This window comes from Myripristis murdjan, chromosome 9 (assembly GCF_902150065.1).
Source record: "Myripristis murdjan chromosome 9, fMyrMur1.1, whole genome shotgun sequence".
In the NCBI taxonomy this organism is placed as follows: Eukaryota; Metazoa; Chordata; class Actinopteri; order Holocentriformes; family Holocentridae; genus Myripristis; species Myripristis murdjan.
In genome coordinates, this window is record NC_043988.1 from 34359274 (window position 1) to 34386067 (window position 26794).

General features: G+C 41.0%; 1 protein-coding gene and 3 pseudogenes across 1 annotated transcript in view; 1 reads left to right on the plus strand and 3 right to left on the minus strand.

The window, feature by feature from the left end:
* LOC115365694 (UDP-glucuronosyltransferase 2A2 pseudogene) overlaps window positions 1-2500 on the minus strand; it is a 4133-nt pseudogene extending 1633 nt beyond the window's left edge.
* Window positions 1-26794, plus strand: part of sh2d3cb (SH2 domain containing 3Cb) — a 67645-nt gene that overhangs the window by 37395 nt on the left and 3456 nt on the right. Inside the window, exons 6-10 of the mRNA XM_030060824.1 lie at window positions 20692-21155; window positions 21662-21777; window positions 23434-23605; window positions 25352-25463; window positions 26321-26527. Of these exons, the coding sequence (XP_029916684.1) occupies window positions 20692-21155; window positions 21662-21777; window positions 23434-23605; window positions 25352-25463; window positions 26321-26527 (1071 nt within the window). The remainder of the gene's footprint in view (window positions 1-20691; window positions 21156-21661; window positions 21778-23433; window positions 23606-25351; window positions 25464-26320; window positions 26528-26794) is intronic.
* On the minus strand, window positions 7550-9121 carry LOC115365701 (UDP-glucuronosyltransferase 2A2 pseudogene; annotated as a pseudogene).
* On the minus strand, window positions 11694-13274 carry LOC115365696 (UDP-glucuronosyltransferase 2A2 pseudogene; annotated as a pseudogene).

Consider the following 26794-nt stretch of genomic DNA (forward strand, 5'->3'; position numbering starts at 1 on the left):
ATTTTAAACTGAGAGGCTTCACACCTATTACTAATCACACTGTATTAAGGTTATGCACCAATTTACTTTTCAAAACACTGAAAGGTAAAAGGAAGTGAAAAGCAAAGAACAGGATTGCCTGATCTCTAATCTCTGGTCTAATCTTGCCTTGTTGGCTCAGAAGAAGTTGTGGTCCCTCGGTGAAATTCAGTGCTCTCAGATTTGGGTGCTGGATAATGCTGAAAAATAGCAGTGCACAAGTATCAAATGGCTGTATGTGGATTTACATATGAGTCAAGGGCATTTTCTACGCAACAGCTAATATGTGCGGCTGTAAAAAAAACAAAACAAAACGTTAACCTGCTACAAGTTAAGAGAGTATGGGGCAATCCCAGTTCCCCTCCGTTGGCTTTACCCATAGGGCCACCTAGTCGAGTGCCATCGAACCGCAATACTGCTTGTATGTCATCTCTAGCCATAATCCATACAGAAGTTCCATGTTTATCATCTTTGCCCATCTGAAAATGCTGCATTATGAGGGCCATTTGGAGGGCAAGATGACAACTACACCTGGATCCCCAAAAGAAAAGGGGCACCCCACTGTATGTGGGAGCACAGAAAATGAAGGGGTAAGGCAAAGGGGGGAAATTGGGATTGGCCCTGAAATTGTTGCATAGCATGACCAAAACATGATGCGAAGTATCACAATTCTTTCCAACAGCAATTTCATCATTCTCTCTGGCACACTACCTTAAGACTTTGCATAATACCCTGTTTCCCTGCAGCATTGATATTCACTGTCTAGCGTAGTTGTTTTTTGATCCTTATAAGGAGATGGGTTGTGCTTTTTGGGTTTATAAAACACAGCTGACAGAGAGAGTCAACAGAACACAGAGCAGACACGTGGGAGAAGAGCCCTGTAAACAGATTCAGAGGCAGATGTGATTTGTCAACAAGCAGGAATTGCAATAGGTTAAATAGCCTGATACTTCATGACTGTAAAAAAATAGCTGTCCCTGTTTCATACATCTGCAGACTAATTTGCCTAATTTTCTCAGGTCTTTGGTGTGTATCTGCATGTGTGCATGTCTGTGTGAGAGATAGGGTTAGAGTGAGACCTTAAGGCTGAATTATGCTTCTGCGTAAGAAGAGCGTATGGGGGTTGTGCGAAGCTTACGGGGGTTGTGCGACCGCCGCAGAGCCTTGCCGCGCGCCTCCCAAAAATTGTAACTACGCGGACCCTACGCAGCCCCACAAGAGCTGTGATTGGTCCGCCGAAGTACATTATTTCCGGCATTTCGTTGCAACCGGCATCACATCCTGTTGTTGTGCCGGCCGGCAGCACCATTTTTAAAACAACTGTTATATCTCGACTCGTCGGTTGTGTTTGATAACTTTGGAGAGTGCTGGATCTCGCGGAAGAACGCCTGGCCGAGGAGGTGCGCAAGTACCCGCACCTATACAACTCGTCCTCTCGCCGTTAAGACGTACAGAAGAGCAGCGACCATACGTCACAGGGTCTACGTTGGTGGGCGGAGAATTGCTCAGTGTGTTTTGCAGAGGTATGTTGGACACACACGCGGTGCGTAGGAAATGTGTGCTTCGCGCAACCCCTGTACACGGAAGCATAATCCGGCCTTTAGCAATAATTTAGAATTTTCCTCTTTTATAATTCATGCTCTTTTGGAAATGTAGTTTCTGTCCGAAGTCATATGCCTGCTGGCAAAGAGCTAGAAATGGGTGATGAGCCATAGGTTACCGACCACTTGTGTGATAAATATGTGTACTAAACTGAAACAGATACAAAGAGAACAAGACACAGCTAAAGTCGAGAGGCTTTAGGAGTTTTATAGTATATTTTCTCTACTGTACATTATTATATTTTAAAGATACAGTAATTCAGTCAGTAATTTGAAAAGCATTTGAAAATAAAATTAGCTGCTAACTCTCTTCCAACTTTTGCTCAGCATATAGGGGAGCTTTTAGTGCGAAAGTGTGGAGATACATCTGACTGAGGTCTGTACTCTTCTCAGTGCACTCTTCTAGTTTGCACTTTGATTCCTTCAAAATAAAACAGTCCTAGAGTTTGAATTATGGATGTGAAACATCTGAAATTCAACAGCTTACATTTCAAGACTTTTCACCTTCTTAGCAACAATTTTAAAATGCTCAGGCTCTGCTGAACACCTTGATACTCAGTTTAATTGAATTCTTGTGATGCTTATTCAATTCAAATTTAAAGCTTAAATTAGTCACAGTGTTCACAACGTTGAATAGTAAGTCTGTGATGTCTTAGAAATTAGTTTTGCAGCCTAAATGATTCTGTTGAATGTAATGCACAGGATATTCCTTCACACACACCATAAACATCACAAACATCACACCTGGAGACCACTGATTCCTAAATAGTGTTTGGCTTTAAATGTCCAATAAACAGCTTCATCAATGATCCAGCTGCTCAAAAATACCCACTAGTCTAATATAATTGATATAGAAATATAGAAAAGACTTACCAAGACTAACTCAGTCCACAGATTGCATGAGTATGAGCCCCAGACTTTCCCTCTCGGGCAACTTAACTCACACTGGCCACCTGGCTCCTGTCCAACGGTTTAGTCCTGAGGATGATTGGGCAGAAATTGAAGAAATGGGAATAAATGTCATTTCATGGCACAGTATGCAGCAACAGGTTGATTACACTATACCAGATGAATGTGAGTGAGACTCGCGTGTCTATCTCCAAAGTTGTTTTGTAGAAGAAATCTTGAGAAGGAAGCACAGAGAGAGGAGACCCCTTCATGGGCGGACTGGTCTCCAGTAGATAGCAACGTAGTGAACCCATTACCACAGCTACACAGTCAGGAATGAAAGGGATGGAGTGTAAGGTGAAATTAAGACAGATAAATAGGCCGGTGAAAGCCCATGTGCTCTCTTATATGCCAATAAACATTTTATTGACTTAAAATCTGAGATGGATAGACCATATTCACAGGGCGGCCATTTTCCTCTGACATCACACTCATGGTGGGAAGCTCAAATGCTGTTATCATGCCGTACTGCTGTGTTCCAGGCTGAATGTCTTATAGACGTAGGGAATCTGACAAACTGTTGTCATTTCACCACTTCCCGATTAATGAACAACAGAGAAAACAATGGATAGTGACAGCAGCTAATGGCTGATGTTATTGTTTGATAACATTACATGATACAATGAGAAAGGTGTAAATTAAATTTGAAATATCAGCAAACATCATGGACATATGTATTGAGGACTGGAAGTTAAATGCTCTGGATATAATCAAGCTTGCAATGTGATGTTGCCTGTCCTTCTGTGTTTACACCCGACCTCAGAAATGTTCTGGTTGAAAAGGGCCTGTTGATTGGTGTTGCTAAACACATAACCAGCCAGAAGCTACTGTGTAAGTGCCTTGAACCAACAGGAACATTTTTCTGCTCCATCAATGCCCACTAGAGGGCAGCACCTCTCTAGGGTTTGCATTTCGCTAGCAGTCGAAGCTTTTGACATTGCTCAAGTGCACTGGGTCAGGGAATCGGTCAGATAAACACCCTGTTAATGCAGACATTTATAAATCTCTCTTTAAGTGAAGCTACACATTAGAAAGACTGTATTTGATTATGGAATATCATGATGAGACTACTGTATATTAAGATAAGATAATTGAGTCTAATTTCCTCTTTACCCAATCAGAACCATTCCAGTTCAGGATATAGACTGGACTGGATGAAGAGTAAGGTTGAACAATATGGCTTGTGTGTCAATATTTTGAAAAAAATACTTGACCCTCTATGTCACTGACCCTGAAGCAGACACGTGTGGTAGTTCAACCTTGTTGTCCTTTGAACTGGTTAATGAAATGGTGTCGCTTTGTAACACTGAACACAGAAAAGAAGGAAAAATCCTCTGGCAATGTTATTTTATTCACAAAAATTAGATTTTCAGTTAATGTAAAATTTTAAGGACTGCTATATAGCACATCAATTACTCTTTTTTTGATTTCTCTCTGCAAAACAACCTCTTGAACAAAAACTTCATTGCAGAAATGAAAACAATCACTATCAGTGAAACAACTGCCAGCAGAAAGGCGGCCACGTCAATACAGTAGTACTGGATCTTGGACATCTTGTAAGACTCGGTCCTTAAGTGCGATGCTCCTTTGTGTCGCATGACAAACTCCAGAACATGGCACGGTCCAGTGGTTTCATGGGCTGATCTCTGTGCAGCCGGGAGAGCGTCTGCATCGTCTGCATTTTCTGCACTTGGTCTGTGGCTTTGTGCCTACAACCAAATCACAGCTGTGTTGATTTTCAGTTTAACAGCACGCCCTTGAGTGTGATTTTGCTTTTGTACAACAGTTTTACAAACTATGCCATTTATCAGTTAATGGCAGTTTAAGCAACACCAGAGTGTGGTTTACTTGTTGAATCAGTTTTCGGCCCCACCAACACAAATACTTCTGTCAGAAGTCAAGCTTCAACTGAACTGAACATACAAGCATGTTCTAGGTTTTCCACACAGAACTTAAACCGTGTGCAAGGTCATTTAGCTTGTACAGAATAAAATGCAGCCTTATTGAGTCTTTGCAATGTAATGCACAGAATATTTACTAACACAGAGCATAAAAATCACATGGTTTTCACACATCATACAGGGACACAAACGATTATACTGAAAAACAAAATTAGGTTAAACAAAACGTAAAAAAAAAAAAAAGAATAGTTTCTTTAGCCCCATGTTAGGGGGGAGGCAGACAGGGGATATCCATAACTTGACCTCTAACTTGAACTTGAGCATTTTTCATCTCTACCAGCTTACATAATGGTTGAGTGAGTGGCAGATTTTGGACCAGATGTTGACAGCTGGCTCTCTCCGTCGACACACAGACCCTGGAACGTGATAAATGCTCTCCCTTTTTGGTTGGATATTTTTTTCTTTAAAAGGAGAGCTCACTCACCTTTAGAAAGGGGAGATACATGTTCCACAACAAGGGCCATCAACCCCTGCTATCTGGGCACAAAGGTCAACTTCACAAAGACACAAAGTGATAAATATACATTTAGTGCATGAATTGTTGAATCAAAAAGAAATCTTTTTGTTTGTTTGTTTGTGTTTTTTGTTTGTTTGTTTGTTTGTTTATTTTTGATGTTTTTTTTTACTTGTGAAGAAGTACAAAATTATGTAAAACCAGAGGTGGGACCAGTCGTTGTTTTGCAAGTCACAAGTAAGTTTCAAGGCCTGGCATTCAAGTCCCAAGACCCAAAGTTTGAGTTTTTAGACCTTAGCAAGTCATAATCTGCTCTGTACCTTTCTCAATTTAATAATTTATTTTTCCTCTGCCTTCCCTGTATATGCAAATTATTTGTCATTTCAACTTACTAGTCTATCTTAAGACTAGTTAACCCTATAAAGCCATTTGTATCATATATGATACACATTTTCAATTCCGTTTTTCGTTTTCAGTTTAATCAATACTTGACCAAAATACTGTTGTATACCTTTGAACACTTCCCCTGTTCACCCTGGACCATAGCATTGGCACTTCAAGTACATATCATACACCAGAAAGGTCATGTAATAACATTTTTAAAAATTTTTTATACATATATATTTTGTTATAGGACTAAATAAAGGGTTCAATTTCAAAAAATTGGAATTTTCTGCCAATTCTTTCATAGTTCAGACTTTATAAGGTTAAGACTAGTCTGTCTTAATAATTTGGGCATAAAAAAAGATTATGAAATGCCATGGCACTGCTGCGTTTAGTTTATTGTAAAAAATGGAAGGCATTTGTCCACTGTAGTGACTTGCATCATAAGTGAATCAACAGGATTTCACATGGATTAGGTTTAGGGGTGTAATTCAGTATTCATCAGCATACTTATGTATCGTGAATAGGTATACATGATTAAGTATACCTAAGTGGATACAGTTAGGTATACATTGTAATTACGCAGTAAAATCCCGGAATAATTGTATAACTTTGGAATAATTTAGTAAGACCTTGGCATAAAAACATATTAAATCTAACTGTAACTGGGGGTTGATGAGATACCCGCTGTTTGACACCTATTTTAAAGTAGGTAACTCAAATTCTTGATTGATAAGATTATCACACTTTTACCATTAGAGGTTTATTTAAACATTTTAATCCTGAAGGAAAAAAAGGGTCTGTTGATTGGTATTGCTAAGCACATAACCAGCCACAAACTACTACAACACTACTGTTGTATTACACTGTTATGTGTATGTGTCTTGAACCAGCAGGAATATTTTTCTGCTCCATCAATGCCCACTAGATGGAAGCACCTCTTCAGGATTTGCATTGTACAAGCAGTCTAAGCCAGTGGTTCCCAACGCAGTCCTTAAGGACCCCCTGTCCTGCAGGTTTTTGTTTTAGCTCGACTCTTTCACACCTGATCCATTTAAGGGCTTCATGCTGATTGGCTGAGACAGATCTACCTGAACAGGGCATGCATGAAGGTGCGTGGGCCTTAATTAGGTCAGGTGTGCAAGAATAGAGCTGGAACAAAAACCTGCAGGACAGCGGGGCCTTGAGGACTGGGTTGGGAATTACTGGTCTAAGGTTTTGACATTGCTCAAGTGCACTGGGTCAGAGAATCAATCAGATAAACACCCTGTTGATGCAGACATTTATAAATTCCTCTTTAAGTGAAGCTATACATTAGAAAGACTATATTTCATTATAGAATATGATAATGTGGCAGATGTATATTAAGATTAGGTCTAATTTCCTCTTTATCCAATCAGATAATTTTAGTTCAAGATATAGACCGGATTGGATAGATTGGAAGATTAATGTTGAAAAATATTGCTTGTGTGTGTATCAGTATTGTGAAATAAATACTTGACCATCTATGTCACTGTCTCCATATCAGTGAACCTTTGTTTTCCTTTGAGCTGCACAGTGGAACTACTCATTAGTAGCCAAGGTATAATTTAGACCCAGGTGCTGTGATTGAAAAAGGAAAGTCTGGTCCTGTGGAGAGAGTACAGAAAGTCAAGATTTTTTATTAGTGCTTGTTTGATTTCACTCTATTATTTGATGTTTGTCATAAAATCAGATTGAGACCCTCTATATTTTTGTTGTTGGTTTTGTTTTGTGATGGTGGTGTTGTGGCTTGAAGCTAGGATCTGTTTTCTTTTTGTGACATTTAGCCAAGGCTGACTTTACATAAATGTGTGCAGTGCTGCTCTCTTGAACTTTTCTGGTGTGGAGCTTCACTGAATAGAAGTGCAAGAATCAGTGAGGATTGTCTTTATGTTTGAAGTCTCCACCAAGGAGGCAGTATTAGAGCTCCTCTAAAACTGCCAAGCCTAAGCTTCATTGGGATCATCTCCCTCTGATCCAAGAACACATAAAAGTTAAGTTGCATTTTTTTACTGCATTGCATTGTGGTACATTGTAAAGATTCATAGGTCTTGTTTGATCATAGTGTTATTGGTTTACTCACAAACATCAGAGATGAATATTATTAACAGCTGTGAAATGTGTAATTATGTAAAATATTTTGACAGCTCATACCAAATTCATCATTCTTTTTTCATTTTATCTCTGTAGAACAGTGTCTGCCACAAAAACCTTAGTGTAGAAATGAAAATAATTACTATCAGCAAAACAACTGCCAGCAGAAAGGCGGCCACATCAATACAGTAGTACTGGATCTTGGACATCTTGTAAGACTCGGTCCTTAAGTGCGATGCTCCTTTGTGTCGCATGACAAACTCGATCCAGAACATGGCACGGTCCAGAGGTTTCATGGGCTGATCTCTGTGCAGCCGGGAGAGCGTCTGCATCTTCTCCCTGTAGGACGGCTCGTAAAGCACTTCCTTCAACGCCTCCAGGAAGCTGTCTTTAGTTACAGTTGCAATGTCAAGTACTTTGGCCACGCCCCTTGCTTTCATCTTAAAGAGGTTGTCTTGCTGGTCAAACATAACAGGCAGGCCAATCAGGGGAACACCGTGGTAGATGGCCTCCTGGACTCCATTGGTGCCTCCGTGGGCCACAAAGACTCTGGTCTTGGGGTGACCCAAGAGGTCGTTCTGAGGCAGCCAGTCCAGGAGTAAAGTGTTGTTGCCAAGGGTGGACGGTCTTTTGCCTTTGTGCTTCCACATCACCTTCTGTGGTAGCTGGGCAAAAGCTGCTGCGATGTCCTCTGCAAAGTCTTCTGGAAGCTGTTCTACCATGCTACCCAATGTCATTACGATGATGCCATGCTCACCAGAGCTCTGAACAAAGTCCTCCAGATCTTGAGAGAGGGGCTTAGAGGGTTTGCACTGAAAGCCTGCCATGTAGATGATGTTGGGCATGGTGGGCCGGGGGAAATCAAAGGTAAAGTCTGTCCTCATCAGCCAGATGTCCGCTGCTTGGAACAGCTCCATGTAGTGTACATCGGGGCCAAAGTAACGATGGACAAAAGGCTTGCTGTTGGAGTCTGCATTGTATAGAATTTGAAAACGCAAGAGAATATAGTAAAGAACGTTCTTGATTCGCTGGGAAAATGTCATCTTATCTGTCAATTCTGTCCGTGGGAGTGGGACATAGGAGAGTGGCGAGGGGGCAATAGCAAAATGCCCCTCCCCCTGAATGGTCCATCTTACATTCAAAACAAGTGGAAGACCCAGACGATGAGCCAGCAGCACCCCACCAACAACTCCAGGGTCCGTCAGAACTACATCGTACTTGGCGTCTCGCAAGTTTTGTACCATTTCGACATCCTCAAAAATCTGCTCTGTCATTGTAACTGAGTGTTTGACCAGCTTAGAGAACTCTGCCATTCGTTCCAGTTCCAGTGATATATGAGTCCAAAATGAAGCACCTTGTCGCTTAAGTCTCAGTGACCTTGTCAGAAATGAATCAAATATTTTCTCAAAACCACTAGAGGAAGTGACATTGATGGCCTTGTAGAGAGGGGAGTCTGCCTTAATGTACCAAGTGTCTGTTGGTCGTATCACTGTGATTTCATGGCCTCTGGTGTGAAGCTCTTCAATGAGAGTTTTCATGTTGATCCAATGGCTTCCATCCACAGGGAATACCAGGACTTTCCCTCCATGTATGAAGGGAAATGTACAGAGCAGCATGGCAAGCAGGGACAGTCGATTCATCTCTGAAAGAGATTCTGACAAGAGAAGAGAGTAAAGGTTTTTTTTTTTTTTTTTTTTTTTTTTTTTTTTTTTTAAAGCTGATCTGTCTTTCTTTTTAGTTAAGAAGGGCTTTGCAGATTTTTCTTTAACAGACTGTTACCTAGATTATGCATCAATTTACTTTTCAAGCAAGTGAAAGTCCAAAATAACTGACCCTGTGCTGCTGGTTCCTCTCTAGCCTAAATAGTGGCAGAATGGGGTTTTACATTGTGGGCTGAGGGTGGTTATAGAGGAAAGGCCATGCCAGTCGGCAGGGCTCATCCTCTGGGAAACATGATTTTGCTTTCTAATTTCAAAGCAATCAGCACAGTAGATTTTGACATATCAGATTTGACATTTTGGCCTAAGAGTGGCACCAGAGGAAAGATAATGAGTACATTATAATCAAGAGGAATCTTGCTTTGGTGGGTTGAATACACTTGTTTAAAACTATTGTACTCTAATTCAAGGGGAAAACAATTTTGGCATTTTTGCTTGTTGGTAGCACCACAAGAAAGGTCATAAAAATTGAGAGGGTTCATTCTTTGAGAATAGTGAATGTGTGCATCAAATTTCAGGGCAGTTGTTTTATAGATTCAGAGATAGCAAATTTAACATTTTGGTCTGAGGGTGACACTTAAAGAAAGCTCATGAGATCACCAAAATAAACAGGGTTCATTCTCTGTGGAGCATGCATGCGTTGATTAATGCTGTTGCAGTCTGCCTAATAGACAGTGAGACATTACATTTAACATTCTGGCCTGAGGGTGGCACTAGAGGAAAGGTGACAGTGACAAAAATATTGATAGGGTCCATTCCCTGGAAAGCCTGAGTTTGCTCACCAATTACTTGACAGTACATTTAGAGATACATTGTGCGCAAGTCAAAAGTGATTACGTCAAAGGTCATAGGGTCACCACAATCAATAGAATTCTAACTTTGGGGAGTGCAAAGGCATTTTGCAAATGCACCACATTTCACATCTTGTGATATCTTGTGTTCAAAGTTTATATTTTGGCCTGTGAGTGGTGTTGAATGTGAGTGCAGGAAATTGTGTTCCAGACCATATTGTGCAGGTTAGCTTAGAACAGAACAGAACAGAACAGAACAGAATAGAACATCAAAAAATGATTTACTCAGTATAATAAATAACACGTATGGCTTTGAGACAAAAATGTACCTAGGACCAGTTAAGAGAGTTATTGAGTTACTAAAGAGTATGACCAAGATGCACATGCTGCCCAGGTTCACAATTTTTCTGAATGTAATGTCATTATTAACTCACCAAATAGTTTTTTAGCTTTTGATGTCATGTCAATAGTAAGCTCTGAAATACAAACAGTCTTATCAATGCTTCCTAAGAACTTTTACCACTTGAATTTAGGTTATGTACGCTTACCAACACTGACCAAAAGTGGCACAGTTCACGATAGTATTCATGATGATCGTCCAGAGTGGATGCCTATCATTGAATTCTTGTGGTCTGAGTTTGTGGATCTCAAAGGCTGTTGAAACTGAAGCAGCAGAACCAAGTTCCTCTCTGTTACTGTACTATAGTTGGTAGGTTTGCCAAACCAGAGACCCTGAGCCCTCTCACCCCCTGAATAAATAAGTGCAACTTTTAGTTTTAGATGTCATCTAAAGCTATAAATCACTTGAATACAAACAGCTTTATTAATGCTTCAAATTCTTAAGAACTTTAACATTTCATGTTATGTAAAACACGTCCTGTGACAATGAACTTGTACAGCTCTAAGACAAACATTTACCTGTTACCGGAGTGTGACCAAGACACACATGCTGCCCAGGTTTACAATTATTTCCAAAAGTAATAATGTCATTATTCCGTCAGGCACACTGTAACTGCTCTGAATCACAAAATAGAATTTTTAGTTCTAGATGTTACGTTAGGAATCACCACTGAAATATAAACACAGTCTTATAAATGCTTCAATTTCTTAAAAAAAAATGTCACCACTCAGATTAAAGATATATAAAATACTTGCCAAGAGTGAGCAATGTGGAGCCCGACGTTTATCCAGCCAACCTGCCTTGGAGTAGCTGCCCATCTGTCAGGAAACTCTGGCAGCTAAGGAATTAAACTCAGGATCCAAGGTTGATAATTATTAACGGACCAGTGGCAATGCCAGGTATATTAGTGTACCTGCAGTTTTTTCAGGTGGTTCATAGGGTTTATGGCAGGGCTGTCAAACTGGTGCCATGGAAGGCCAAGAGCCTGCAGGTTTTTATTCCAACAAAAAACTCCTTCAGGTGATTCCACTGATTAGTTCCTTCTCTCTGTTTGATCATCATTTGCATTTGGATATTTTAAACTCTGATAGAACAACATTTCAGTGTTGCAAGATACACATGACTTTATTTCTATCCAGGGATCCAGAGGGTGACGTGTATTATTGTGTGTGTGTGTGTGTGTGTGTGTGAATTTTCAGTTCTTACTCTGTCAGCAAATTATCTGACAACAGTTAAGTTGTTTTATTCAGAAACATTCATCATCGAGGGTGAAATTATAGCAGCTCACAGCATGTTCTGTACATCATTCCTTTTTCATTTTCCCTCGGCAGAACACCCTCTGCCACAAAAACTTTGTAAGCATAAAAAAAACAATCACTATCACCGAAACAACTGCCAGCAGAAAGGCGGCCACGTCGATACAGTAGTACTGGATCTTGGACATCTTGTAAGACTCAGTCCTTAAGTACGATGCTCCTTTGTGTCGCATGACAAACTCGATCCAGAACATGGCACGGTCCAGTGGTTTCATGGGCTGATCTCTGTGCAGCCGAGAGAGCGTCTGCATCTTCTCCCTGTAGGACGGCTCGTAAAGCACTTCCTTCAGTGCCTCCAGGAAGATGTCTTTAGTTACAGTTGCAATGTCCAGTACTTTGGCCACGCCCCTTGCTTTCATCTTAAAGAGGTTGTCTTGCTGGTCAAACATGACAGGCAGGCCAATCAGAGGAATACCGTGGTAGATGGCCTCCTGGACTCCATTGGTGCCTCCGTGGGCCACAAAGACTCTGGTCTTGGGGTGACCCAAGAGGTCGTTCTGAGGCAGCCAGTCCAGGAGTAAAGTGTTGTTGCCAAGGGTGGATGGTCTTTTGCCCATGTGCCTCCAGATCACCTTCTGTGGTAGCTGAGCAAAAGCTTCTGCAATGTCTTCTGCAAAGTCCTCTGGAAGCTCTCCAACCAAGGTGCCCAATGTCATTACGATGATGCCATGTTCACCAGAGCTCTGGACAAAGTCCTCCAGATCTTGAGAGAGGGGCTTTGAGGGTTTGCATTGAAAGCCTGCCATGTAGACGATGTTGGGCATGGTGGGCCGGGGGAAATCAAAGGTAAAGTCTGTCCTCATCAGCCAGATGTCTGCTGCTTGGAACAGCTCCATGTAGTGTACATCAGAGCCAAAGTAACGATGGACAAAAGGCTTGTAGTTTGGATCTGCTATGTATGCAATTTGAAGACGCATCAAAAAAAAGTGAAGAAAATTCTTGATTCGTTGGGGAAATGTCATCTCGTCTGTCAGTTCTGTCCCTGGGAGTGGGACATACGAGAGTGGGGAGGGGGCAATAGAGAAATGCCCCTCTCCCTCTACAGTCCACCTTACATTCAAAATAAGTGGAAGACCCAGACGATGAGCCAGCAGCACCCCTCCCCCGGCTGTAGGGTCTGTCAGAACCACATCATATTTGGCATCCTGGAAGGTCTGCATCATTGCAGTGTCCTCAAAAATCTTCTCTGTCATCTGAACCATGCATCTGGTCATTTCATAGAACTGTTCCACCAGTTTGAATTCCACAGACATACGAACCCAAGCTGAAGCGCCTTCCCGTTGAACTTTCAGCAGCTTAGTCACAAATGATCCAAAGACTTCCTCATTGAAACCACTAGAGGAATTGACATTGATGGTCTTGTAGTGAGGGGAGTCTCTCTTGATGTACCAGGAATCCTCTGGTCGTATCACGGTGATTTCATGGCCTCTGGAGTGAAGCTCCTCAATGAGGACTCTCATGTTGATCCAGTGGCTTCCATCCAGTGGGAATACCAGGACTTTCCCTCCATGTACACAGGACAAGGAGCAGAGCAGCACAGCAAACACCACCAGGGATAATTGGTTCATCTCTGAAAAAGAATCTGACAAAAGATGGCAAAGCTTTTAGAACTGTCTGTCTTTTTGACTAAGAGGCCTTACAGTTCTTGGTATATAGGTGGTTTCCATCCAGTTTACCTGGGCAATGTAGTCGCAGGGACTACTTTTTAAGCCAATAAAAGGTTCCTACAGCTCGTTGCTGTCTGTATTTCTGTAGATTAGACAAATTAGTCCTCTGATGTAAGAATGACAGCTGTTTTACCTGTCACTTTTTCCAGTCGTGCAGCATCAGGCTATTTAATCTGTTCTAACCCTCTCATTGATAGATGACAGACACATTTTACAGTATTTTTTACTAGCAAGCAGCACAGGAGAAGGACAAGCAATGCATAGGAGGAGATCAAACTAAGAGCGTCTAAATCATCTTTTCAGTGTCAGATGGTTATTTATGTGAGCCTCTCTCTCTCTCTCTCTCTCTCTCTCTCTCTCTCTCTCTCTCTCAAACCCTAACCTAATGTTCCTGGGCCATTGGAAAGTACCACCCCCGAAACTGAGACTTTTTCAGGGGTAAAAATGTCCCTGAATCTGAATTTTGAATTTTGTCCTTTTCAGAAAGCAAACTGACTCCCCCTTAATGTGAGAACGAGCGCAGTGGTATGTTTTACAGCTTGCGCTTTCATATTTGCAGTGTGATTGTTGCCTTCATGTTTTTCAGCTCAGCTGTGAAATTTGGTGGATGAATCGCTGTAACTGGGCTAAGAACCACTGTCCTTGTTCGGCAGACTTCCAAAAGAAAAAAAAAATAAATTGATTTTTTATTTTATAATTTACCTGTTATTCCTGGAAGTTTGAAGACAAAGAAGACCAATTTGGATATTAATCCACAGCCTTCAGTTTCAGAGGCAGATCCTTTACTTGTTGAACCAAACAAAGCTGATGGTTTCCCTGAGATGGAGAGAATTAAAGCAAGACGTTGTTGTTGTTGTTGTGATATCACAGCTTATGTCTGAAAGGTTTTTGAACTCTAATAGAGCTCTGAGAGTACAGACATCGTTGATACTTTGGTAAATGAAGGTCGATCAAACTGTGAAATGTTTAAACAATCTTGACCAGTTCACACGGTCAGTTTATATAGTTGCAGGTGGTCGTTTTGATATATTGTAGGCTCCATTATAAAGGCATCATTACTATGAAAATATGCAAAAAAATCACATTCACATTTCTTTTTCCCAGAACAGAGTAGGGCAACTTCAGAATTACTGTCAGGCACCAGTGAAGGAAGGATTTAGCTCATACAGTATATCCTGACATTTGCAGCTCTGGGCCAGTGTTTCTTGAGTTGACATGCAGATGAGTCGCCCTCATGTCACATAATTACACAAATGTATAAGGAAAATACAGGCAGATATGAGACCCACTGTGTCAGGAAAATCACATTAGACTCACTCAGCTCTTTGTGCTCAGTTCATGTATCTCACAGTGTAGGTGCCGCCCTATGAAGCCACCGTTTGTCTGATGACAAGGTCAAAGGTTGTAGCTAGCTTTTAGATTCAGTGTCATAAAAAAAGCCATGAAATACTGTTAAATTACAGTACATAGTCATTTCACCAGCAGTGCTGTTGTCAAGGCAGTTATTTGTCCTAATTTCACCTTACATTCACTTTTTTTTCTGGTGGGATAAACACAGCACAGATTCTGGAGGCAGCTGGCATCAGTTATTTCAAACTTTTGTCAACACCTTACAGGCAGATGTTTGTTTTAATTTATGAAGACTGAGACATTAGAACGGCAAAAGATCTGCTATGGGCACATTTAAAGTTATTTAACCCTCTCTGCTTTAATACATGAGAGGTAAACAGTCCTATAGTTTGGATCATGGATGTGAAGCACATGAAGAGAAACAGTTTACTCTTCGCAGCTTTACAGCTTCTTAGCAGCCACCGACAAACACACAGGTTCAACACCTGAAGAGAGATGCTTCATTTAACGGATTGCTTGCATTGCTGCTGTTGCTGTTGGTAAAACTATTACAGTTCCTCACTGCAGTTCACCAAGCTGAATCACTGAAAATACTTTTGCAGCCCAAATAATCCAATAATTACAATTCAGTTATGCAGAATAAGATTTTACAGCCATCATAATCCAGGGGCACAAATAAGCACAAACAGCCTTATCAGTACTTCAGCTCATAAAGAGCTTTCACCTCTCAGATTTAATTTAGATATCAAATACTTACCAGGAGTGGCTCCGTCTGTATTTTGCGTCAGTACGAGGTGTTTTCTGGACACCCGACTCCTGTCCAGCTCTGGTGGCTGCAGCTGGACGAGCAGCCGGAGCTGAATGGACCCGCCTGCAGCTCAGTGTTTGTTATAGAGCGTGTGTGTTTACCTCCGAGGCGGCACTGTTGATTTAATATCACGAGGAGGATCTGTGGCTGATCAATAAGTAAATATGTTTTTTCTTCTAAGTTAAATGATCCTTTATAATGGACTAGATTTAATACAGCAGCTTTTTTTTTTCTTTTTCTGTTTCTTTTTTTTTTTTTTAGCAGAATATGTCATTATAGTTTGAGTTTATGTTTACACATGTACATGTTTACATGTTTACATGTATATGTACACACTCATTACATATGTCAACGACATAAGTAACGACTTTCTTTTATGTAAACATGTTTTTTCTTTTGCATGTTTACACACAGTTTTTTTTAAATCTCCTCTTTATGTAATTCAGATAAGTTGATTTTTGTCATCAAGCAAAATTTATCAAGGAGCAAGGCACGAGAAAAAAAAAACATTATAACACAGATTCAAACAAACAAACAAAAAAAACAAAACACTTTTAATTTAATGTAATTTAATTTAGTTTAGGAATAACTGGCACCAGATACAGTTTATATACAAGATCACAGTGAGGGTAAATTTATTCAAAATGTGCGAAAATGCAAATGTTTCTGTAAGCTATTCAAAGTGCTTTACAGAGGCATAGGAATACATTAAGAATTTTTTTTTTTTTTTGAGAAAACATGAAAAATATAAAAACAGTAAAAGAAAAAGCAAAAGAAGAGAAATTTAAAAACATATTAAGGATGTGAAGTGAAATGTAGAGCACAAAGTAAGCAGTTAACTTTACATGTTTATTTTTTGCAGTACTGTATTTTGTAAAATCTATTATAGATAGGTTTATTATATTTAATAATAAAAACAGAAAAAATCAATTGAAAAAAATCCTTTATTCTTCAGATGAGTCCAAAATTGGAGGCAGGTATAATGAGAATCAGACAAAACAAAATACACAAGAAATGCTTAAAGAAAAAACAGTTGGGGAACAGAAATTAAATGACAAGACAAACCTGAAAAGGAGGAAAACACAATAAAATGTATAATAAAAACAAATACTTATAAATTAAATGTATCAATTAAAAGCATTGAAATTGTAAATAAACCTGCATTCTGGAGGCTGAGTGGTATAATCAAAAGGTAAACTCAAAAAAAGAAAAATGTTATTATAGCAAATATTTGGGGTAAAAAAAAACTTAAAATATGTATACTTTAATAAAATTTCAATTGTGAAATGATTTGTGGAAAAAGTACAACCTGAAATAAAAAAAAAAAAATGGAAGTGATGAACCAAACTAAAACCTTGGGTTACAAAACAGAGACGGTGTTTAGGACGATAATATTGACGGACACATTTAAAGTGACTATTTCTTTTTAAAAATGAATAAATAATGTACACTGTCGTTGTTTGTGGTGTGTGGTGAGGACAACGAAACATGCAGGAGGAGCCAAATGAAGCCCCAGGTGTTTGTTTGTCAGGTGGCGTCAAAGACAAATAGGAAAAAACAGACAAACCAACAAAACAAAAGGAAAACAAGTAACGTGAATAATCAATGAAACAGTCACAAAAAATGCTATGACACGTTAGGGAGTGGTTATGATGTTATGTTGATTTGTTTCTTATGTGTTTTGACTGGTGTTGTCTCTGAGTTGATATGTTAAGTAGTTTGTACACACAAACACACAGGGAGTATTGGATCTCCACACTGGAATACAAAATTTGACACTTACAATTACAATTACAATTGACATTTGGCAGACACTTTTATCCAAAGCAACAGACATATGAGATTTTTATAGACCAATAAGCAAAGTTCTGGTTCTGGTCCAGAGGACAGAGGAACCACAAGGCAGAGCAGAGAGGGGATGGATAGAGGAAGGAAGGAAGAAAACATCGAGGCAGAATTTACACAGTCCATCAGGTGAGCAGCTGTTCCCTGAAGAGCTGGGTTTCAGCCTCCTCTTAAAGCCTGAGAGGGACTCTGTGGATCGGATGGAGTTTGGTGGCTCGTTCCTCCAGCGAGGAGCCGCAGAGGAGAAGAGTCCAGCTGCTGGTTCAGGGTCTTGTTCTGCTGGAGGCTCCAGGCGTCGCTGCATGGAGGGGTGAAGAGGGAGGGAGGGAGCGTCCACCTGGAGGAGGGAGTCCAGGTGGGCAGGAGCAGGTCTGGCTGCTGCTCTGTAGGCAGCAGAGAGTCAGGGACTTGGATTGGATGCGAGCACCAGCTGAGAGCCGGCGGAGGGATATGAGCAGCGGACTGATGTGTGATGTTTCAGGCTGATGCACCACCACGTAGGGGAGTGACAGCTCCAAAATAAGAATGGAGATGTTTACATGCATGTACAGTACAGGTCAAAAGTTTGGATACACCTTCTCATTCAATGCGTTTTCTTTATTTTCATGACTATTTACATTGTAGATTCTCACTGAAGGAATCAAAACTATGAATGAACACATGTGGAGTTATGTACTTAACAAAAAAAGGTGAAATAACTGAAAACATGTTTTATATTCTAGTTTCTTCAAAATAGCCACCCTTTGCTCTGATTACTGCTTTGCACACTCTTGGCATTCTCTCGATGAGCTTCAAGAGGTAGTCACCTGAAATGGTTTTCCAACAGTCTTGAAGGAGTTCCCAGAGGTGTTTAGCACTTGTTGGCCCCTTTGCCTTCACTCTGCGGTCCAGCTCACCCCAAACCATCTCGACTGAGTTCAGGTCCAGTGACTGTGGAGGCCAGGTCATCTGGTGCAGCACTCCATCACTCTCCTTCTTGGTCAAATAGCCCTTACACAGCCTGGAGGTGTGTTTGGGCTCATTGTCCTGTTGAAAAATAAATGATGGTCCAACTAAACGCAAACCGGATGGGATGGCATGTCGCTGCAGGATGCTGTGGTAGCCATGCTGGTTCAGTGTGCCTTCAATTTTGAATAAATCCCCAACAGTGTCACCAGCAAAACACCCCCACACCATCACACCTCCTCCTCCATGCTTCACAGTGGGAACCAGGCATGTGGAATCCATCCGTTCACCTTTTCTGCGTCTCACAAAGACACGGCGGTTGGAACCAAAGATCTCAAATTTGGACTCATCAGACCAAAGCACAGATTTCCACTGGTCTAATGTCCATTCCTTGTGTTTCTTGGCCCAAACAAATCTCTTCTGCTTGTTGCCTCTCCTTAGCAGTGGTTTCCTAGCAGCTATTTGACCATGAAGGCCTGATTGGCGCAGTCTCCTCTTAACAGTTGTTCTAGAGATGGGTCTGCTGCTAGAACTCTGTGTGGCATTTATCTGGTCTCTGATCTGAGCTGCTGTTAACTTGTGATTTCTGAGGCTGGTGACTCGGATGAACTTGTCCTCAGAAGCAGAGGTGACTCTTGGTCTTCCTTTCCTGGGTCGGTCCTCATGTGTGCCAGTTTTGTTGTAGCGCTTGATGGTTTTTGCGAATCCACTTGGGGACACATTTAAAGTTTTTGCAATTTTCCGGACTGACTGACCTTCATTTCTTAAAGTAATGATGGCCACTCGTTTTTCTTTAGTTAGCTGATTGGTTCTTGCCATAATATGAATTTTAACAGTTGTCCAATAGGGCTGTTGGCTGTGTAGTAACCTGACTTCTGCACAACACAACTGATGGTCCCAACCCCATTGATAAAGCAAGAAATTCCACTAATTAACCCTGATAAGGCACACCTGTGAAGTGAAAACCATTTCAGGTGACTACCTCTTGAAGCTCATCGAGAGAATGCCAAGAGTGTGCAAAGCAGTAATCAGAGCAAAGGGTGGCTATTTTGAAGAAACTAGAATATAAAACATGTTTTCAGTTATTTCACCTTTTTTTGTTAAGTACATAACTCCACATGTGTTCATTCATAGTTCTGATTCCTTCAGTGAGAATCTACTACAATTTACTCTAATGTAAATTGTCATGAAAATAAAGAAAACGCATTGAATGAGAAGGTGTGTCCAAACTTTTGGCCTGTACTGTATATATGTGCCCACTTTCCAGTTAAAGATTTTTAGATAAAGATTTAGATATTTATTTATTTGTCATAGCATAAAAACACAACAAAACTTTGTTTGGAAGCAGTCCACTCCAAACAGCTGCATGAAATATACAGAAAAACTCTGTGCAAACAGGTGATGATAAATAGTCAATAGATAGTCATTATGAAAAGTCAGTCGATAAAAACAGGTAATGACTGAGCTTATGAATAAATATCTACCATGAGGGTATGGATGTGCCTGCATGTGTGTGTGTGTGTGCTGGAGGGGGTTATGAGCTCAGCAGTGTGTCCACAGCTGCTGGGAAGAAGCAGTTTTTGAGTCTGTTTGTTTTGGCTTGGTCTCAGCCTGCCTGATGGGCGGCTGGTGAACACAGAGTGCCCGGGGTGTGTCGTCGCTGAGGGTGCTGGAGGCGGCTCGAGCAGCTCAGCTCACTCAGGCTGAGGGAGCGCACAGCCGAAAATCCACTTCACCGTTTTTACCAGCCGATGTAAGTCCTTTCTCTCTGCCGCGGTGCAGCCGTAAGTCAGGATGCTCTGGATGGTGCAGCGGTAGGAACTGATGAGCAGGTTCAGCGTCCTTCTGGGTTCTTCTTGATCAGGCATGAGGTGTTAAGGCTCCAGCTGAGGGCATCAGATATGTGAAACTAGAGAGTTGCTTAATTTTCCCAGCTCAGTGTGATGTTTTTTTTTTTTTTTTGGTTTTCCTGAATTCTATGATTATTCCTTTGTTTTTGTTTTTTGTTTTTTTGGGTGTTGAGGTTGAGGTCATTGTTGAGGTCACTGTCAGCCTCAGCACTGACAGTGACAGAGGTGTGATTCTGAAAAGTACGTTGGTCAATGAACATCAAATAAACATCAAAAAACAATAATCAGCAACTGGCAATAATCAGTAAAATAAATAAAGAAGTAAATAAATGAATGAATAAATAAATTGTTCAAATCGAATGACATCCTACATCTCAAATCAAACAGCCAAACAAATTATTTCTAGCTCTGATTCTGATCCTCCTTTTCTTGTCTTTGACGTCTTCCGTTGTAAACTCTGCTTTTAGAGAAATCAAATCAATAAAGTTTATTAATTCTGTCGCTCTCTGTGTGTCTGCAGCTCCCCGCTCCAGAAGCCCTTGCAGCAGCCGGGCGGCCAGCGTGGCTCCGTCCCCCTCGCTCTCCAGGAGCTCCGGTGCCGCCGGCCCCCGTCTCTCCCCGAACAACACCCTCCATGCCCAGCGGAACGACGGACCCCAGCCTCCCCTGAGCCAGGACCCCCTGGCCTCGGACACGGACGGCGGCGGCTACACGGAGCTGCTCCCCGGCCCTCAGAGCTACGTGGAGAGGCTGCGAGCGGATGAAGGGCCGGGCGTCGACCCGCTGAGGGCGGAGGATGGAAACGTCTACTTCTGCCCCGTGGTGGAGAGCGTGTCCTCCTTCAGGCCCAGCAGGTACCAGTCGCCGCTGATGCCCAAGGAGAACAAACCGCTGGAGGTGGGCATCCTGCGGAGGGTGAAGGAGCTGCTGGCTGAGGTGGATCCCAAGACAGCCGCCAAACACATCACCAAGGCCGACTGCATGGTACCGCTTCCATTTACCAGTTAGAAATACATGAAAAAACGAAACAAAGCCTGGTCCATTCTATGACGGCGTATTAGGGCCATTGTAGAAAAAACAGAGCTGGGGCAGGGGAGTAATATTCTGAGGAAGAAAAGTGGTAAATTTAGAAGAAAAACTCACAAATTTTTAAGGAAAAAAACTTGAAAATTCTGAGATTATAAAGTAAAAAAAATGTGAGAAAAACCCAGAAATTCTAAGATTAAAGTTGTAAATTTATGAGGAAAAAAGTCACAAATTTATGAGAAAAAACTTCAGAAAACAGGAACACACACACACACAAACACACACACACACACACACACACACACACACACACACATGCATGCACTTGGGCACGTCAGATAAAAGCTGCCAGCAAGATGTCAGATGTTACACTCAGAGTTCACCCACACACACACACACACACAAACACACACGCCTGCAGAAATCCTCAAACCAGGAGAACCGTGTGTGTGTGTTCCCTGCAGGTGGCCCGGATACTGGATGTGAGTCCGGAGGTGCAAAGGATGATGGGAGTGAGCTCGGGGATGGAGCTGCTCACGCTGCCTCATGGCCAGCAGCTCCGTCTGGACCTGCTGGAGAGGTGAACGCTCTTTAAAAAAAAAAATTATTCAACAGTTAATGACAGAAATGGTCTTAATTAAACCCAGGATGTGTCAGTCAGCTGGTGCATTAGAGCCGCCAGGGAGTCGTTTTTGAAAGAGAGAAACTCCATTTATCTTCAGTCTGAAAACGTTTTAAGTCCATTTAATCTCTGGACACAATACAGACATTTATGTGCATTTATTTTTTGATCCTAAACTATTTTTAGTGGTCACATGAGAAATAAAGGTTCACTACAGCCCGACTTTGTGTGTTGCTGCTATATTGTGAAGAAAAGTGCACACACAGAAGATGCACTTAAGTGTTCATAAATTCAGCAGCATGCAATAATTAATAATAAGCTTCAGTTTAGTTAAAATAAACTGTAATAAATGAAAATCCTGAGTGTTTTAAATCAGCTTCACTGAGCACGCTGCAGGTTCGTGACTCCTGTGTAGGATGTCAGGTTTCAGGTCTTCTCTGTTTTTGCCTTGAGTTTTGACAGACCTAAAGACAGCATCTAATCCCTGTGAAATGTTGGATTGGATTAAAAAAATAATAATAATAAATAAATAAAAATCCAGGCTTAAATCTTCAGGATAGCCTGTTAATCCAATCAAATTTAATTTATCCCGCAGGATGAGTGTTGAAAGTGTTTGTTTTTTTGTATTTTACAGTATTTTATTTGTATATTCATTAAATTATTAACACATAAAATCTGGACACTGTGCTATTACTGCTGTTTCTGAACCACCAAGAAAATAGTTGATGCCAGAAAATGGAAAATCTCCATAGTTTCTTTATCATCAGACAGTTTACAGGAGAATAAAACGTCGATGATTCTTCCCTCAGACGTTTGTCCTCAGTGACGCTGCTGTTAGTCGCTGAGAGTCACTGCCTGTTTGCGGCCGGAGGCTTGTTTGGTTTGAAGCCGGTGTGATGTTTGATGTTGACGGCCTGGCCGGTGTGTCTCGGCGTGTCTCTGAATCAGTAAAATCTCTTTGGTTCAGGATGTTTGCTCGTGGTAAAGTTGACATTTTAATTACACTTGCAAAATAAATGCCCTCCCTCTTCGTTTTTGGTGTTCTGCTGGGGGAGCTGCAGCCAAACAGCTTTACAGTGAAATATGAATAGTGAAATGATGTAAATGATGTAAGGGTGTAATTTTATAAACTGATTTGTGTATTCAAATAAATACCAAAAAAATTAAAGATCTAGAAGGAGGTGTGATCACCAGATAGTGTCTCATAGTGTATAATTCACATAGTGAGGGAAAAGTGTTGCTTCATCTTTAAAACTTTACAACAAAATGTTTATGGGTTCATTTTCATGGACGTGTTTCTTATTCTACCATCAGGAAATTTGTCATTTCAACCCAAAGTTGTCCTTGGCCTCATTAACCTCTTTCTCCTTTCATTCAAATTTGGATTTTATTTATGTTTCTTTAATTTTATTTATGTTTTTTGTTGATATGCTACTTTTCTTGCACAGTTTTGGGTGTTTAGGTCTTTTCTCTTGTTCAAATCTTGTTTTATTTTCTGAGAAGAGATGCGTCTTTATCTCGCCTGCACAATTTGATTTTTTGTCTTCTCTGTTTTTGCACTTAATCCTTTCCAAGCTCAGTCAAAACTCTAAAGTTTGCATGTCCCCCCTGCAGGTTCCACACCATGGCCGTCATGTTGGCGGTTCACGTTCTGGGCTGCACAGGAACGACGGAGGAGCGAGCCAACCTGCTGCACAAAACCATCCAGATAGCGGCTGAGCTGAAGAGCAGCCTGGGCAACATGTTCGGCTTCGCTGCCATCATGAGAGCCTTGGAGCTGCCGCAGGTGAGCAGAGGACACACCTGGAGCTTGACATGTCCTGAGTAAACACATGTTGGATACAGAGACAGAAATAAGATTATCATTGCTGAATACGCCCAGGTGCTAGAGACAAAATGAAGACCTGTAAGGTACAAAACCAGACAGTAATGTGGCATCATCAGTGTGTCTCTGCAGGATAAGATGACAAACTTATTGTTATTTAAAGCTCCATTCAGCAGGATTACATGCATGTTTTTTTTACAGTAAAACGACCCGCTGCAATGTGAGAGGTGTCACTGCGTCTCTTCTTTCCACCAGACAGTTCACAGCCTGTTGTTGTTTCCTAGTTTGATCTTTCTAAATTTCTGTATCAGCCTGAAGAAGCTCCTCCTCTTCCTCCTCAAAGCAGCTTAACTTGTAGTCTGCAGCTTCAGCACGTTTTCAGACTGGAGCTCAGAGGCAAAATAATCCAAGTTAATCCCACAGGAGCCTCATGAGAGTTCAATGTAGCCGTCAGTTTCATCCAGAAAACACATTTTTTCACCTTCACTTTTGATTTTGATCCACCATGGACTCAGAGGTGGGACTGGAGTCTGAGCTTATGAACGCTGCTGTCATGTGATCCTCTACAGCTCGTTTTTTTTTATTGGTTTTTACACTCCAAATTGTTTTTTTAAAACTGGATGAGTTCATGAGTATTTCCTTTATTTTATTTGCTGCCTTGGTGAAGCACTTTGAAACACTGGTTTTGAAAAGTGCCCTGTAAAGAAAGATTATTATTATTATGCTATTATTATTCTAAAACATGATGCTGATTTGTGACATTCATGCAAACAGGGAATACCGTCGCTGTGTTAATGTCTAGAGCACCATGTCAGCACATGACAAGTGACATCAGATGAGTTTCCTGCCATTTTCTTTTTATTATCATTCAGTTACAGATCATTTAATTTACAACTAAATACCCTGTCAAACAATTATAAACAGCAAAGTGCAGTCGTGGGCAGTGTAAAGAAAATGAAAAGGAAGAAAGAGTAAAGAAATTAATATTCACATACATGTCGATATACACAGATATACACAGATATACAAATATGTGCTGATAATAAGAATTGCCCTGCTTAGATGTTACATGTGCTTTTGCAGGGTTAGATTTAGGGGTTTTTCTCGTCAGTAAGTGACACGTGATGATGTGGAAACTCTTCCACAATCAACAAACTGAGTCAAGCAGGAAGTGACTGTTGCCGTGGTTACACACATCATCCTGCATGATTTTTCAAAGAGATTAAATTCTACAGAAGATGTCATGACGTCACGTGTATTATTGCCACACTTGAATTTCCTTGTTTAGCATCTCCTGTGGTTCACACATCATAGACTTTGAACGATTACAATCCCAATTCAAAAGTGATTGGTTGCAATAATTTTGCATTTTACTGCTGCATTTTTCCAATAAACTTCTTTACTTTTCCATCCTGGATAACGGTGTGAATTTCTAATCGTAGATTTTTTTTTACCTTCCCCTTTAGCCCTCCCATCCAGTATAACCCCTCTCTGTATAACGCTTCCTCCTGTGATTGGATGATTAAATTCACACTAAAAGCGTATCTAGATAAAGAGCTATATCAGTGTAATCCATTATTATTATCATCATTATCATTATTATTATTAGTACTCAAAGGCAGGTGAAAATGCAGAGGTGGTCACATCTGGAAGCCAGCACAGCTGTGTCGGGGTTTTCGGTGCTGACTTGGTGTTTCTGACTCTCAGGTGTCCCGTCTGGAGCAAACATGGACGACGTTACGTCAGCGGCATACAGAGGGCGCTATTCTCTATGAGAAAACCCTGAAGCCGTTCATGAAGAGCCTGAACGACGGGAGAGGTGGTGCAAAATTACTAAACAAGATATCTTTGTACTTATAAATGCAAAAATGAAGGTGATTAACCTGGATAGAAACCCAGAGATGAATCACTAAATAAGACAATGTATTAAAGGTGCAGTATGTAAAATTAAGACAACGTTTTGACTGAACTGACCAAAAACCTGGAATAAGTGCATTAAGTTTTGTGATGAGAACAATGTAGACACAATCATTTTTTTTTTTTTTTTTTTAATTGAAAAAGCTCTTCATTTCATTGCAATTTTACAGTGTATCTTTAAAAAGGGACATGATCTAAATGGTCATTTATTTCTTTATATCTCGATATTTATTCATGTATTCTTCTGCTATCGTACGACAGTGTATTAGGGCCACTGAGGGGCAAAAAAAATGGAGCTGGAAGGAGTAGTATTTAAACTAAAAAGAAAAACGTAAAATTTACGAGAAAAAAAACTTAGCTATTCTCTTAGATTAAAGCCACAAATTTATGAGGAAAAAATGTTTTTTTCTTCATGAATTTGCAGCAATTTGTCAAGTTTTTTCTTATAAATTTGTGAGTTTGTTTCTTGTAAATTTTCCACTTTAACCTCACAGATTGTCCAAGTTTTTTCTTATAAATTTGAACATACTTGTGATCTCGATATAAGAATAGACTAATTATTTTTAAACCCTCTGAGCTCCCATAGTGCCGTCAGAGCTGCCGGAGCGATTGTAAACTGTAAACTGGTTTATCACAGCGAGCACACAACTCCAAACCTTGTAATTTTTCCAATTAAAGTACATTTTCTTTTCGCTGATTCCTGCCAGTAACTGGAGTGTCGGTGTTGTGTCTGTCTGTCTGTCTGTCTGTGGTGTCCAGAGAGCTGCCCGCTGTCCAACACCACGTTCCCCCACATGGTTCCCCTGCTGTCCCTGTTGGAGAAGAGCGCGGCGGTGGGCGAGGGGGCGGAGCCGTGGGAGACGGTGGAGACCGGGGTGGACGTGGTCATGGCGCACCTGGGGGCGGCCAGGACCGTCGCCCAGCTGGGGGGCATCTACAGGTCCAACGCTGAGGCCAAACTGCAGGGTGAGGCGGGGCGAGCAGCACGGGTCACGAAAACTCAAATCCACACAATAGATGATTAATTTCCAAAAGGACTGACGACGGCTGAGAACTCTCCTTCTATTGGCTGTCAGACTCTTCATGTTTTGGTACTCAGTTACGACAGCGGTGTTATTTAGCTGTTTTTAGTGATGTTTCCTTCAGGCCCGTTTGTTCTTTTGGAAGAAAACCACCCTCGCCTGTTTTCAGTTTCAACACTGCCAGTAATACAAGTAGGAGTTTGTGATTTTT